General features: G+C 41.7%; 2 protein-coding genes across 15 annotated transcripts in view; both read left to right on the forward strand.

The window, feature by feature from the left end:
• The window catches only part of LOC118398716 (receptor-type tyrosine-protein phosphatase kappa-like), a 169,779-nt gene extending 156,859 nt beyond the window's left edge, over positions 1–12,920 (forward strand). For 6 of the 14 annotated variants that reach the window (XM_052471045.1, XM_052471049.1, XM_052471048.1 and 3 more), the window contains 16 exons: positions 1,279–1,466; positions 2,521–2,608; positions 2,837–2,970; positions 3,107–3,124; positions 3,874–3,910; positions 4,038–4,135; positions 4,326–4,442; positions 4,645–4,799; positions 5,413–5,548; positions 5,705–5,854; positions 6,133–6,306; positions 9,438–9,569; positions 9,717–9,842; positions 10,622–10,785; positions 10,974–11,109; positions 11,695–12,920. In XM_052471045.1, coding sequence (XP_052327005.1) covers positions 1,279–1,466; positions 2,521–2,608; positions 2,837–2,970; positions 3,107–3,124; positions 3,874–3,910; positions 4,038–4,135; positions 4,326–4,442; positions 4,645–4,799; positions 5,413–5,548; positions 5,705–5,854; positions 6,133–6,306; positions 9,438–9,569; positions 9,717–9,842; positions 10,622–10,785; positions 10,974–11,109; positions 11,695–11,748 — 1,907 coding nt within the window. In that variant the 3' untranslated portion in view covers positions 11,749–12,920. The remainder of the gene's footprint in view (positions 1–1,278; positions 1,467–2,520; positions 2,609–2,836; positions 2,971–3,106; positions 3,125–3,873; positions 3,911–4,037; positions 4,136–4,325; positions 4,443–4,644; positions 4,800–5,412; positions 5,549–5,704; positions 5,855–6,132; positions 6,307–9,437; positions 9,570–9,716; positions 9,843–10,621; positions 10,786–10,973; positions 11,110–11,694) is intronic. The other 8 variants (XM_052471053.1, XM_052471054.1, XM_052471056.1 and 5 more) reach the window with 3 other exon arrangements.
• Positions 12,921–13,264: 344 nt separating this feature from the next.
• LOC118398717 (protein THEMIS-like) overlaps positions 13,265–15,194 on the forward strand; it is an 8,918-nt gene continuing 6,988 nt past the window's right edge. Inside the window, exons 1-3 of the mRNA XM_035794356.2 lie at positions 13,265–13,591; positions 14,003–14,152; positions 14,853–15,194. The exon at positions 14,853–15,194 is cut by the window's right edge and continues 120 nt beyond it. Coding sequence (XP_035650249.1) covers positions 13,492–13,591; positions 14,003–14,152; positions 14,853–15,194 — 592 coding nt within the window. The 5' untranslated portion in view covers positions 13,265–13,491. The remainder of the gene's footprint in view (positions 13,592–14,002; positions 14,153–14,852) is intronic.

Genomic DNA, 15,194 nt, shown 5'->3' on the forward strand with positions numbered 1-15,194 from the left:
TATGACCCACTGGAATTGTGATACAATTCCGACTTCAACTTCCAACTTCAACTGTGTGTGTGTGTGTGTGTGTGTGTGTGTGTGTGTGTGTGTGTGTGTGTGTGTGTGTGTGTGTGTGTGTGTGTGTGTGTGTGTGTGTGTGTGTGTGTGTGTGTGTGTGTGTGTGTGTGTGTGTGTGTGTGTGTGTGTGATGTACGCATATATTTATTTGTATTGTATATGTACTACAACCCCTGTGTGCTAACTGTTGACCTAGCTAAAAGCTCTTGTTTTTTTTTCTTTTCTTGCTGTCCTAATTGTAAAGTGCCAATTACCGGTAAGTGCATGTGACCAGTGTGTGTGGAAAGTGTCCCAAAGTGCTCAATGAAATGAAAGGAAATTGATTGCCAGAGAACATATACTGGATGATTTATCCATTAGATGGATGTGACTGTAATAGTAGCTAACTTCCCCTCCACTGACAGGCCCTTAAACTGTGACTTAACATTCCCCTAAACTTACATCTGGGGGGTGGTAGTAGCTCAGGAGCTAGCCAAGCAAGAAGGATGTACAGCTCATGGCTCAGTAGGTCATGTGATTGATTGCCGCTAGATCATGCTGGGATTTAGAGGGGTGTAGATTCTTCCTGAGGAGAACCTGGGACTCAACAGCCAACCACCTCACTTTCCCACACGCACACCCACACACACTCGCGCCACTCTCACACAGACACACACACACACTCATCTCCTGTCTCCCGGGCAGGCTGTTAAATGGCTGTGTGTCTGAGGAGTTGACATGGTTCAGATAAGACATTAAAGGGCACATATGGTGCCTGTCAGGCCTGAGAGTGTCCTACCCTCACACTGCCTCTCAGTGCAGCCCCTGTGTCTGTCCATCTGTTTGTCTGCTGGGAAAGGCAGGCACACCACTCCTCGACTATATCAACCTCCGTCTTGCCCACTCACCAAGCTGACTCGACACGTCAGTGACTGCCAGGTGCCATGTGGCTTACATCCCTCACAGCTTAGCTGTTTCACTGGGGAGTTGCTTTAGATACATAGTGTACTGGCAGGAGCCATGTTATTTGCCAGAAAGAAAATGCTATGTTCATTGCCATTTTTGCAAGAAAACCATGTTGTTTTGTAAGAGAAGCACACCCAATGTGGTTATAATGAGGGATTCGTCATGATTTCCACACAGGTCAGTTATGTGCTCTGTGAGTGTTTGTGATGTTGAATGATAATGGTCCTTCACAAGCCTGTGTATTCCTCACCAACGTGTGATTTCCCTGGACAGATGAGAACCACACTGCAGCTGCTGCAGAGTCGAGTCGGCTGCTGGACGTCCCTCGGTACCACTGTGAGGGGACAGAGTCGCCCTACCAGACCGGTCAGCTGCACCCAGCCATCAGGGTGGCTGACCTGCTCCAACACATAAACCTGATGAAGACCTCCGACAGCTACGGCTTCAAGGAGGAATATGAGGTCAGACCCCACGACTCTAGTCTACAGTATACCCATTACATAACACAAGGCCTTAAGACTCTAGTCTATACTTATAACATAGCATATTTACAGTGGTCCTAAATGGCAGAGTAGCTTTTAAAATTAAGTGACAGACCCTTAGGGCCACCATACAGTTTAGCTAAATGTATGTGGTCCTCACCCCTCAAGACAGTCTTCCTCATAGTCTCGCTATTCAAACCGTCAACACACCTTTAACATACAATTCTAATCTGGTTCAAATGAAACATACAACTCCATTTTTGGGAGGTTCTTAAAAAATACAATATTCCTTCAGTGAAGAACAAGCTAAAATGTTATAGGGATTGTGTCACATCCTGTCGTGGTTCTGCACCGCTCGCTGTGTAGACTGGATGGGCGACCACAGCCCTGCACAGAGAGAGTTTCCTGTCAGCGGGTGGTTTGCCAGTGAGACGCTCTACACTGCTTGCAGAGGTTTAGAGACGTTCAGTTTCTTGCTCTGCAGCCTTTGAAAGATCAAAGCCTTAGTTTAGAGTGTTGTGAAAAAAGTTACAGGCAAAGACTTCTATGGCTCAGCTCTGATAGTCATCTCCCCAGAGATTACTTCACAATTATGCTGTTGTTCATTCTAGTGGAATTGTGTCTGTTTAAATGTGACGTCCTGTTGTAGTATTAGATAATGATCACATTGGTGAAGACCAAATGTAGAGGTTTTGAGCATCAAACCCCACACTGCATTTACTCTCCAGCCCTTTGTACTTCAATGGACAGTAGAATAATTCATTTAACTTTTTTTATTGGCCACATTGTTGCCGGATTTTTGTCGCATTTGCCACCTTGTGTGTCTATTCTTTTCTGAGACCCAACAGGCCAGACATCGAAGCTTTGAAGTGATGGTTCTTCGACAGACATACAATGGAAAAGTCCATAGAAAACTGCCTTTTGATTATATTGCAGTGCCTTACCCACCGTCTAGACAGTAGTGTTGTACATACTTGTACATGTGTTTTCTTATCAGCCTCACTCACTTTATTCCATTCTGTTTGGTATGCAGAGTTTTTTTGAAGGCCAGTCTGCTTCCTGGGACGTGGCAAAGAAAGACACTAACAGAACCAAGAACCGCTATGGAAACATCATTGCATGTAAGTCTTGTATTTAACTTCTAATAAAGTTGCTAGGTGTTAATGCCTTCTTTTGGCTAGTGTCCTTTTAGGAATGAGCTTATTAAAATGGAAAACCATAAAATTGATATGTTATCATATCCTTGCCTGATTCTTCCTAATCTCAGAAAATTTGGAAGAATAATTTCGATTGGACTTGCTGTCAGTGAAATAAAACTAGCCAGCCTATTAACCCATGTTGTTTTACAGACGATCATTCTAGAGTGATCCTGCAACCAATGGAAGACGACCCTTCCTCTGACTACATCAACGCCAACTACATTGACGTAAGTGGCGCAGCCTCCTCCATTGGCGAACGTGTGCGACACGACCGTCCTTCTCTCGTATGTGAGGCCTTCTCTATGCATGTCTTTGTCAACAATATGAATACAGCTTTTATTTCCCTCCTTCAGTCAAAGTGCTTGTACTCACTGACATTGTTGTGCTTTCTTTCACTCTTGCCTATGATTTGGGCTGTAGATATGGCTGTACAGGGATGTAAGTATCACTGTAGGGGACCTCACCACACCTCATGTTTCCCACTCTCCCTCCTCGTTCACCTCTGGTTACTTCTAACAACATCTGCACGGAAACGCATGAGATGTTCTCCCGTCTCCTACCCCCCTCTCTTTTTTGATTTGATCCTACCATTCTGTTGTTCATCAGCTTCTCTCATTTCACATGTCCTCATGCCCGACGTGTACATCCCTGAACCGTGTGCTACTGTTCTCTATAGGAATGGTTGTTATATTTACAAGATGGTGGTCGCCTGTGTTTTTCTTTTGTTGCCTCCCCTACTGTGCCTGCACCCAGCCAGATCAAATCTGATAGGGATCGTTTGGAGTGTTAGGACCTATTGACTCTATAAAGGAACTTAGTACATAAGCAGCCAATTACAATAATGTAGAATTCCTACGAAGTAATCAATAATGAAACATTCTTGGCAATTAAAATACACCGGAGTTGAGCTTCACAAAGCAATACATGTCAATTTAATGGACAGATAGTCAAGGCACAAGAAGGAAATGTGCTCTCATTGAAAGTTTCTATTAGTGAATGAATGGATACATGAGAACAGTTCTGTGCATATTAGCACATAAAGCCATTGACTTTCATGAAGATAGATCTCATGCAGTCCAAGCTGGGGTTGAGGCACGGTGTGGTATGTAGTAGTCTGCTGTTGTTGCTACACTATATAAAAGTCTTACCCAATGATATTAACATATTGTGATTGTTGCACTTTTCAGGGTTATCAGAGGCCAAGTCATTACATTGCAACTCAAGGTAAGAATAAGTACCCCTCCCACCTCTAAAGAATGATTTGATTCTCTTATAGTTATCAGATTGTATTGTATTTAGTTCACATATTGCATTCATTTGTATTGATTGATTGATGTGTTGTCCTCTCCAGGGCCTGTCCATGAGACAGTCTATGATTTCTGGAGGATGGTCTGGCAAGAGCAGTCTGCTTGTATCGTCATGGTCACCAACCTCGTGGAAGTTGGACGGGTAGGTGATAGTGTCATATTACTGTCAGATCCAAAAGCACAGGAGGCCAATGTACTATAGGCCCTTGATCAGTCTTCATATATTAATCTTACATACTGTATACTTGGGCATATATTGTGTGTATTGATGTGTGTGTAGTATTTAAAGACGTCTTTTGTTTTAAATGAATTAAATACTCATGTTCTTGTAGGTGAAGTGTTACAAGTACTGGCCCGATGATGCTGAGGTCTATGGTGATTTCAAAGTGACGTTTGTGGAAGTGGAGCCCCTTGCTGAATATGTGGTCAGAACGTTCACCTTGGAGAGGGTGAGTCATTCCTTTATCCACTCCTCACGCCTATGTTCAACAGTTTGATCTATAACCGTTAAAGGGGCAATCTGGGATTGGTACATCCACCACTTTGTTGTTGTATGATTGACCCTTAAAATCAACACATATTGCAAATGTGGATTTCAGACTGAACCCAGACCAGTTGTGAACTAATAACCTGTATGTTCTCTGTCATCAGAGAGGCTTTAATGAGCTGCGCGAGGTGAAGCAGTTTCATTTCACCGGCTGGCCTGACCACGGAGTGCCCTACCACGCCACGGGCCTCCTCTCCTTCATCCGCCGGGTCAAGATTTCCAACCCCCCCAGCGCTGGGCCCATCGTGGTGCACTGCAGGTAAGCCCCTAACACGTCACTTCCTCTACGCTCTCAGACAGATATTCTGAGAAAACAGGTGCTTCCGATGAACTTTTATTTGATCTCTCACATGTGAAGTGTGCACCCGGACTAGCAAGCATGCTTCAATATTATCAACCACAGCTAGCCTACTGTATATACAATTTCACAGTGCCCCTTGGCAGGATGTGGTTGTTGTGGATGTTGTTGAACAATGCATACGCTTGTCAATTTAGTCGTGTGCACAGATCAAGTTTCATGTTTTATTAGTCGTATGTACAGGATACACATGGTATACATCGTTCAATGAAGTGCTTACTTGCAGGTTCCTTCTGGACAATGCAACAACAATAAGAAATAATACAAGATAAGAATAGGAACATAAAGTAAATGGCTCAGTTGAATAGAATAAGCATCAGTATAATACAGGGAGACACAATTTATAGTCCAATATTTACATGTGTATTTGGGGAGGGGGGATGGGGGGGGATTATGGATTGAGCGTCATTGTTGTGTGTACTGTACAATGGTTAGATATGTAGGCTGTTGAAGTGTAGTGCTGTGCAGCCATGCTCACCTTCTGGTCCTCTCGGTGCCCTCTCTCCCTGGTCAGCGCCGGAGCCGGACGCACAGGCTGTTACATCGTCATCGATATCATGCTGGACATGGCGGAGAGGGAGGGCGTGGTGGACATCTACAACTGTGTGAAGGCTCTGCGCTCCAGACGCATCAACATGGTACAGACTGAGGTGACTACTAGACCCACTGCCACACACCTCACCAATTAACATTAACACCATTCACCATTACTGTCCGTCTGTGCATTTCATGCTACTGTATGTATGGACTGTCTGGAGATGCAGTGCCTTCCCCTTGCTGAGTGTGTGTCTGTGGTCCGGCCACAGGAGCAGTACATCTTCATCCATGACGCCATCCTAGAAGCCTGTCTGTGTGGCGAGACGGCCATCCCTGCCTGCGAGTACAAAGCAGCTTACTACGACATGATCAGGATAGACTCACAGAGCAACTCCTCACACCTCAAAGATGAATTCCAGGTACTGGAGGCCTTCCATATTTATTGGGGCATAAAGTTCTGTTTAACTCCTCAGGCTTTCATGTCTCGTACAACAATAAAAAACGGCAATAAAGACAGGGAAATAGATCATGGCTACATCCCAAATGACACCCTATTCCCTATAGAGTCAACTTCCAGGGTTCTGGTCAAAAGTAGTACACTCTAAAGGGAATAGGGTGCCATTTGGGACATATCTCATGTCTCCTAACAAACAATGTTCCCTGACTTGTGGTTTCATGTTATTTGTGTTGTTTTCAGACACTGAACTCGGTGACCCCTCAGCCCCAGCCAGAGGACTGCAGCATCGCCCTGCTCCCCAGGAACCACGAGAAGAACCGCTTCATGGACATGCTGCCTCCAGACCGCTGTCTGCCCTTCCTCATCACTATCGACGGGGAGAGCAGTAACTACGTCAACGCTGCCCTCATGGATGTAAGTGTCCTCGCCCCTCATGCACGCATAAACATAGTATATAAATGCATATACACATGCATGTACAGTTGATGTCGGAAGTTTACATACCTTAGCCCAATACATTTAAACTCAGAGTTTTTCACAATTCCTGCCATTTAATCTAATCCTTGTAAAAAGTCCCTATTTTAGGTCAGTAAGTATCACCACTTTATTTTAAGAATTTGAAATGTCAGAATAATAGGAGAGAGAATTATTTATTTCAACTTTTATTTCTTTCATCACATTCCCAGTGGGTCAGAAGTTTACATACACTCAATTAATATTTGGTAGCATTGCCTTTAAATTGTTTAACTTGGGTCAAATGTTTTGGGAAGCCTTCCACAAGCTTCCCACAATAAGTTGGGTGAATTTTGGCCCATTCCTCCTGACAGAGCTAGTATAACTGAGCCAGGTTTGTAGGCCTCCTTGCTCGCACACACTTTTTCAGTTCTGCCCACACATTTTCTATGGGATTGAGGTCAGGGCTTTGTGATGGCCACTCCAATACCTTGACTTTGTTATCCTTAAGGCATTTTGCCACAACTTTGGAAGCATGCTTGGGGTCATTGTCCATTTGGAAGACCCATTTGCGACCAAGCTTTAACTTCCTGACTGATGTCTTGATATGTTGCTTCAATATATCCACATCATTTTCCCTCCTCGTGATGCCATCTATTTTGTGAAGTGCACCAGTCCTTCCTGCAGCAAGGCACCCCCACAACATGATGCTGCCATCCCCGTGCTTTACGGTTGGGATGGTGTTCTTCGGCTTGCAGGCTTCCCCCTTTTTCCTCCAAACATAACGATTGTCATTATGGCCAAACAGTTCTATTTTTGTTTCATCAGACCAGAGGACATTTCTCCAGAAAGTACGATCTGTGTCCCCATGTGCAGTTGCAAACCGTAGTCTGGCTTTTTTTATGGCGGTTTTGGAGTAGTGGCATCATCCTTACTGAGCGACCTTTCAGGTTATGTTGATTTAGGACTCGTTTTACTGTGGATATAGCTACTTTTGTACCGTTTTCCTCCAGTATTTTCACAAGGTCCTTTGCTGCTGTTCTGGGATTGATTTGTACTTTTCGCACCAAAGTACGCTCATTTCTAAGACAGAACGCGTCTCCTTCCTGAGCGGTATGACGGCTGCGTGGTCCCATGGTGTTTATACTTGCGTACTATTGTTTGTACAGATGAACGTGGTACCTTCAGGCATTTGGAAAATCCTCCCAAGGATGAACCAGACTTGTGGAGGTCTACAATTTTTTTTCTGAGGTCTTGGCTGATTTCTTTAGATTTTCCTGTGATGTCAAGCAAAGAGGCACTGAGTTTGAAAGTAGGCCTTGAAATACATCCACAGGTACGTCTCCAATTTACTCAAATGACGTCAATTAGCCTATCAGAAGCTTATAAATTCATGACATAATTTTCTGTTCTTTTCCAAGCTGTTTAAAGGCACAGTCAACTTAGTGTATGTAAACTTCTGACCCACTGGTATTGTGATACAGTGAATAATAAGTGAAATAATCTGTCTGTAAACAATTGTTGGAAAAATGACTTGTGTCATGTACAAAGTAGATGTCCTAACCAACTTGCCAAAACTATAGTTTGTAAATAAGACATTTGTGGAGTGGTTGAAAAACAACTTTTAATGACTCCAACATAAGTGTATGTAAACTTCCCACTTCAACTGTATGCACACACACACACACACACTCACTCGACTTACTAAGTGAACTAGATGTTGTCTGAATGTGTAGTAGCGACAGAAAGCTAGAGACAAATCCAGGTGTATACTGTTCTGTTTTCTGTACTCTTTTGGAAAATGTAGAAGGACTGATATTCATTGTATCTTTAATGTGTGCTCAAGACTTTTAGTTTTTTTTTTGTCTGTCCTTCTATTATTTTCTGGCAGTGCAAGTAGTGATGTTAATGAAAATAACACACACAAAATTGCTAATTTTTTATACATTTAAAAAACAATTTTGGTCATCTAACTCTTCAACTATATCACGCTGACAGTATTCTTCAAGATGGCTATTCATGTGGACCTAAATTACACTTGTTCTTTTAATCATTTGGATTTTCAAATAAATCAGAAGTTTGACCCGTCTGATAGAAGGCCGGGGTAAGTGAAACAAGTGCAGTGTATAAACCACATTATATTTTATTATTAGTTCAAACAATACTCCAGCTGGTAACTTCACTACAGTTTTCACATATTACAACCGTATCTACATATTACAACCGTATTACAACCGTACTCACATATTACAACCATATCCTCATATTACAACAGTATGCATCACTATTAGAACAGCCTGGATCAGGATTAACTTAGTTTGATATCAGGATTTGTGCCAGAAAGTGAATCCATCTTCTGGGAATTATCTTGTCATAGATGTGTACTTGATAGCAGGATGAGAAGCCACCCCATAGCTGTACCCTCCTTGCAATACATTGCATATAGCAGAGATAATGTGGTTGGTGACCTTACTAAACATGACCATGCTTTTTTCTTCTGTGTTATACAGTATATTTTATGCAAAGAGGTTGAATTCAATTCCTCTTCTCAGTCCTTGCTAGAACTCCAATAGAAATTTGAAATTTGTATCTGAATGAGACAAACCTCTATGAATAAAAACCTATGTCTTGACATAGACCTTGGGAGATGGTATTTCATGTGCACAGAGAGTTTTGCCAGATTATGAGTTTTTTTATTTGGAGGACAATTTTAAATCACTTCCTCGTACGTTTTACAAACTTTTGGACTTTTTCTAACCAAGCCGTCAGAAGAATACCAGGTAATTTCTGAACTTTTCCCTTCTCAATAATTAAATGCTTCTAACTATACTGGATTTGTTTCATGGCTTAATTAAGATGTATGTCAGCAGAACTTCATTTAATTGATATAAGGTTGCTAGAAGCATGCCCACCCCAAGGATTGCCCTGGTTTTAAATGTGAAAGTTCTCCACATTCCTTGCATGGTCATATATCTACACATTTTTCTATTGTGACAGTTGTACCATATTTTCTAGAATGTGTTCTCTGTATGTCTGCAGACTCAGTGCTATGAGATGTTACATGGTTCTTTGTTTACTTTCGTCCACTGTAGAGCTACAGACAGCCAGCAGCCTTCATCGTAACCCAGCACCCTCTGCCCAACACAGTCAAGGACTTCTGGAGGCTGGTGTATGACTACGGCTGCACTTCCCTGGTGATGCTCAACGAGATTGACCTAGCGCAGGTAATAAATACCTGACCACCTCACCCTCCTGCATTCACTGCTGTGGACCCTGATTCCAAATGTCATTGTGCATTTTCGAATAAGGTTCCTAAGGTTTGAGTGAAGGTACATGTCATTGCTAAGGTTGTTGTTGTTGTTGTCAATCAGGGCTGCCCTCAGTATTGGCCTGAAGAGGGGACGCTTCGCTACGGTCCTGTCCAAGTTGAATGCATGTCCTGCTCCATGGATTGTGACGTCATCAGCCGTCTCTTCAGAATATGTAACCTCACTAGAGTAAGTAGCTAGTATCCCATAATGTATTACCCTTACCTTAAGTTGTGTCTGAAGGCCAATTGTGATAGAACCCACAACAATCGATTGTTTACTTTTTCCACAGCCAGGAGCTAGCATAATTAGCATAATCTGAATTCATGAATGTTGACAGACGGACCGATGTTAGCAAAGCTGCATTGGATGCAGAAACTTCCTCAAAAGCACTTCAAACTAAGTTTGGTAGTGTCGATACTCATGAAGAACCTGTCCATGTTTTCTTCCCCGCGCGAATGTGGTTACTTTTGCATTAATATCTGAATATTCCAATTGTCTGATAGTTCCATCAAGCCACCGGTGAGTTTGTTCACGTCTGCTAAATCAATCCACATCTGAGTGCCCAATGAAATACAATACAACTTTATTGTCCATGTTACAGCAAACAACAGAGTTTTGAGTGATAAAATTTCAGCAATTATTTCAGTATAATGCGCGTAAACAAAATTCCTGCAAACTCATCCAACCACCAAACTTAGTTGAACGTGCTTTTGAGAGAGTTTCTGCTTGCAATGCAGCTTTGCTGACATCTAACCGTCTCTTTACATGCTTGAATTTGGACTATGCTAATTATGATAGTGCCTGGCTGTGGATTTTGTCACTATGGGCCTTCAGACACAACTCAAGGTAAGGATACCAGTCAAGGTTATAGTACTTGGATGGTTCGATGAGAATAATGCTATGAAGTTGAGCGTAAGAGCCAAAATGGCTGCCGTTGCTGATGTGTGCTTCTGTGTTCCCCACAGCCTCAGGAGGGCTATCTGATGGTGAGGCAGTTCCAGTACCTGGGCTGGGCAGCCCACAGAGAAGTCCCAGCGTCAAAGCGTTCCTTCCTGAAGCTCATACTGCAGGTGGACAAGTGGCAGGAGGAGTGTGAAGAGGGAGAGGGACGCACAATCATCCACTGCCTGTGAGTGTACACACACCCTCCACCACCACCACTCCCACACACTAACACCTACAAGCATGCTTTCAAATAAAAATCTGATCATCTCTATTCCACCTGCACCCACCTATTATATTTCACAAGTTTAGCAGTTCAGTAGAAAAGTCACCCAGCCAACCTCACACCTCCACCCTTGTGTTCCTGTGATGTAGAAACGGAGGCGGGCGCAGTGGGATGTTCTGTGCTATCAGCATTGTGTGTGAGATGATCAAGAGGCAGAATGTGGTGGACGTGTTCCACGCAGTCAAGAGCCTGAGGAACAGCAAGCCCAACATGGTGGACAGCCCGGTAAGACAGGCCAACTAACTGACTCCAGATCAGTCAAACTGAATTTCAGACAGATGTATCTCTGACTCATTATGGTGCTAATATATCAGCATAGGCCTACGTCACCTCTCATTTCTGGTGATATTCACTTATGATATTTCCTGAAGAAATCGTGAGAGAAGTCTGTCAATAATATGGAGGTATTAGAGAACATATAGCAACACCTCACATTAGATTTGTTTTGCAGAATGTGTTTAAAAACATTTTAGCCAAGCAATATTGTCAAAACTATCCAACAATGATAATGTTATGGATCACCGAGAAGTGCACAGAAGAGTCTGTTGAGTATATAAAATAAACTGTTGTGGGCTAACAAGAAAGATTCCTCACCTCATCCTTTACACAGCCTATGCAGCCCTGTGTTAAAGTTACCTCTTAATTTCACTGCCAGAGAATAGATAACATATTTTTATGTTAAGAATTGAAAATGCCTTTCAGTAGTGATTCAACTTGTTATCAGCATGTTATTACTGTATCGTTCATCATATTCTGTTGTACCGTGTTTAGCACCACAGCGGTTAATACAATGTGTTTTCTTCTGAACAGGATCAGTACCGCTTCTGCTACGACCTTGCTCTGGAGTTCATCGAGACCTCTTAACCAAGAAGACGGGACGGAACAGAACTCTGGATCTTGGCAACCATTCCACCGCTACAGATTGTGTGGAGGCGGACATCATTAACTAAGCCCATACAGACTGCTATAGATGGTTTGGGATTTTTTTTGAGAAATCTTTAATGTTTCTAGTTGTACTGGGAGTATGATGTGAGTGGTTTGTAAATGTCTCCATTGTACAGTACTTCGCCGTATTCAGTGCCACAGAAACAAGTGTCGGCCACTAGGCCACATTTGCTTTAATGTCTTTTGCAGATGTAGTTATTATTTTGTGCAGCCATTGTCAAAAAGGGTAACACTAATGCCAAGGTGTTGCATGCAACAACAAAAAAAAGCATACTTTTTTTCTTCTATATTATCAGCATTATTGTCAACGAACAATATATTTCTATAGAAGTCCATCACAAATGTGAAAGAAAAAATATTGCGCTCTATACATGAATAGAAGTGCTAACGTGACATTGGCTTGGTAATGTTTGTATCGTGCTCTGATGGCTGACTCATTTTGGTTTTTATTTTGTAGCAAATCTTAATCATAAGCCAAAGACTTATGTAAATATGTCTATATGGATAAAGCATATTGTTTGTATTTATTGTTTACTTGTATTATTTTTTGAAAGCTAAAAACAATCATGTTCATTCCATTTTTACCTAGCTATGACTTTAAACCGTAAACATTTATTGTTGTTTTTAAGTATTAGAGTCAATTTCAGTAGTATATCTTGTTTTCAATTTTTTCTTATCCTCTATGTGATGTTAGTGGTTTATTTGTGTAAAATAATGCTTGTGAATTCTACCCATGCAGATAGAATATCAGAAGGTCATGTGGTGACTATAAAATAGTTATATTTTTTTTCGGATGATCTCTCAACCTGCAATGGTATTTTGGAAAAACAAAAGGAACATGGCGGAGAAAAACAGTGAATTCTAATCAGTATTAGATACAGCTTATGAGGATGTAAGCCCACGCAGCAGAGGCAGGTGTGCGGCCAGCCATACTGATGTGGGACATGAGTGGACCTCCTGCAGAAAAGGAAGCAAGTCATTATCATGTGCAGTTTAGTCATGTTTCATACATTATTTTGTCTGTAACTGTTGGCTTTATTGGCTGTAATAAAACATTAAAACATCTTTGAATAAAATGTCATTGTGTAAGACATCGTTAGTATCATTGCAGGCGAGATGATGTTTAGTTTGGTCATATGTGTGATATGTTAGCTGTTCACAAACGATTCACTTTATTGTTTTAATCTGATCACTACATATTAGATGCAGATCTATTTGTCTGAAGACACTGTGCTGCCTTTTGTGTTTTCATTTCCACTCTAATCCAGTGCTTTGCAGAACTGCAAGTCACTAAACACAAGTGTCATTTTCTGGTGTGATGTGAATCATAGGTGTTGTGACTGATATATCATTGGTCTGTGGCGTTGTTCTCATAGCTACTTAGTGAGTTGTGGTTAGTTGTTTCTGGTTTCCTGCTGCAGTGTGCGTTCTCCTGTAACACCTGCTGCAGCCCTCGTGACTCATAGATGACTGCTCTCTCTCTCTCTGTGTCACTGAGTTGTTCACTGTAGGGTATAGAGAGACTTCATACTAAAATATAAGCACTGGCACTTAGGTTATACCAAAACCTCGGCTCAACCTTTTGCTGATCCATGGAGAAGATGGCATCTCCTCTCTAGGTTTCCTTTAGTGTACACATAGTCTGGGTCACCCAGGGTCCAAATGGAAAGGATGGCTATGACATTGGAAAAGTTCACCCGCTCTCTTGATGCCAAGTCTCTCCCTAGAGTACTGCAGATACAATCTGGATATTATTTTCAAGGTAAGACTGAAGAAGCCCTTATTTAAGTCCTTTTTCAATGGACTGGAATATAATATAATTTGAGTTTAAAGTAACGGGTCAAGGCTATGCAGTATTTTACTATACAATTATATAAACATTAGGTATTTCACGTTACAAAATTCAACGTATAACTGATGTCAATTATTATTTTTAACTGGAGCTTTGAAAAAAATATTGTTTGGTAAAATGTATACATTTTCATGAATAATATATAAATTCTTAATAAATGAATTATTCATGCTTATTCATGCGTAGAAATTATAGAGTTACCACCCTTATGTTCTTACTTACTTGGATCTGTTACTCTACAAGGAGAATAGACCATCGACGACTGTACTTAGGTCCATTCATTGCCAAAAGAATAGATCCATTGAAATGTCTTTCTACCAGGTTCTGTGTATGAGCTGTTTGGAAGAGAGTGGAGTTTCTCCTATGGAGAGCTCCTGAAGATCATTGGGATCAGTGTCACCAGACTCATTGTGGAACTTCAGTCTGAGGGTTCCAAATCTATGACAGTAGATCTATCTCTCGACTATCCAGGTGAGTCCAGAAACATCTAAACTGTACCTTGAACATGAAATCAAAATGTTTTGTTGTCAAATTGTACCTTTATAAAACTTATGTGGATTGATATATTCATATTTAAATGTTTTAATAATTGTGTTAATTATTGTCCTTCACCATTTATTTTTTTATTTGATTTAACCTTCATTTAACCATGAAGGGCTCATAGAGATTTGAAATCTCTTTTTCAAGAGCGTCCTGGCCAAGATAAGCCGCGCCAAGTCATTACACAATTAGACAGATAACATGAAAAACTACAAGTAATCTAGTAAAAACCATAGAATTCGCAAGAGTATAACAAAATCATAAAACAGCAAATTAAAAACATTGACAGGTCAGGGAATCAGTCTCAAAATTCTTCATCAGTCATTTAAAAACACAATCGGGACAAGTTCTTCCAGTTTAAAACTATTTTGAAAGGCGTTCCAAGCCGATGGCGCAGAGTACATAAAATCCCTTTTACCAAATTCAGTTCGGACATTTGGGACAGTTAGCAGGATAAAGTCCTGCAAACGAAGAGTGTACCCACCACATTACCATGTACTGCGGTTTACATTATACATGTAAATGTCCAAACCCCTTCTCGGGTTAGAAAGGGACCTTATCAACATGTGGTTTTGTGCATTGTACCAATTAATACGATGTCATATATTGCTTTACCTGCCTGTATTTTCAGGCCTTTTCAGGATCGTGGCCGACAAGAGGCCATACGCCAGTATACAGGAGATTGTTGACTCAGTGTGTATCAGCCCTGAGTGCCTGGGCCAGCCAGAGTTCCGCTGCCCTGAGGAACTACAGCTGGGTGAGGGGACCATCCAGGCTGAGGAGAGCTTCAGAATCACTGCTCTTAGGACGAAGCACGGAGACAGCCATGTTGACTGTGAGGTCACGCGGAAAGACTCCAAGCACATCTTCACTGTGAAGCTCTCGCACACTGGGGAGTTCTATGAGTGTGTCGACGACCAGTTCTACACCCTCAGGGAGCTGGTGGAATGGAAAATGCCCAAAGGAAGGAAAA

The sequence above is a fragment of the Oncorhynchus keta genome, chromosome 19 (genome assembly GCF_023373465.1).
Source record: "Oncorhynchus keta strain PuntledgeMale-10-30-2019 chromosome 19, Oket_V2, whole genome shotgun sequence".
Lineage (NCBI taxonomy): Eukaryota > Metazoa > Chordata > Actinopteri > Salmoniformes > Salmonidae > Oncorhynchus > Oncorhynchus keta.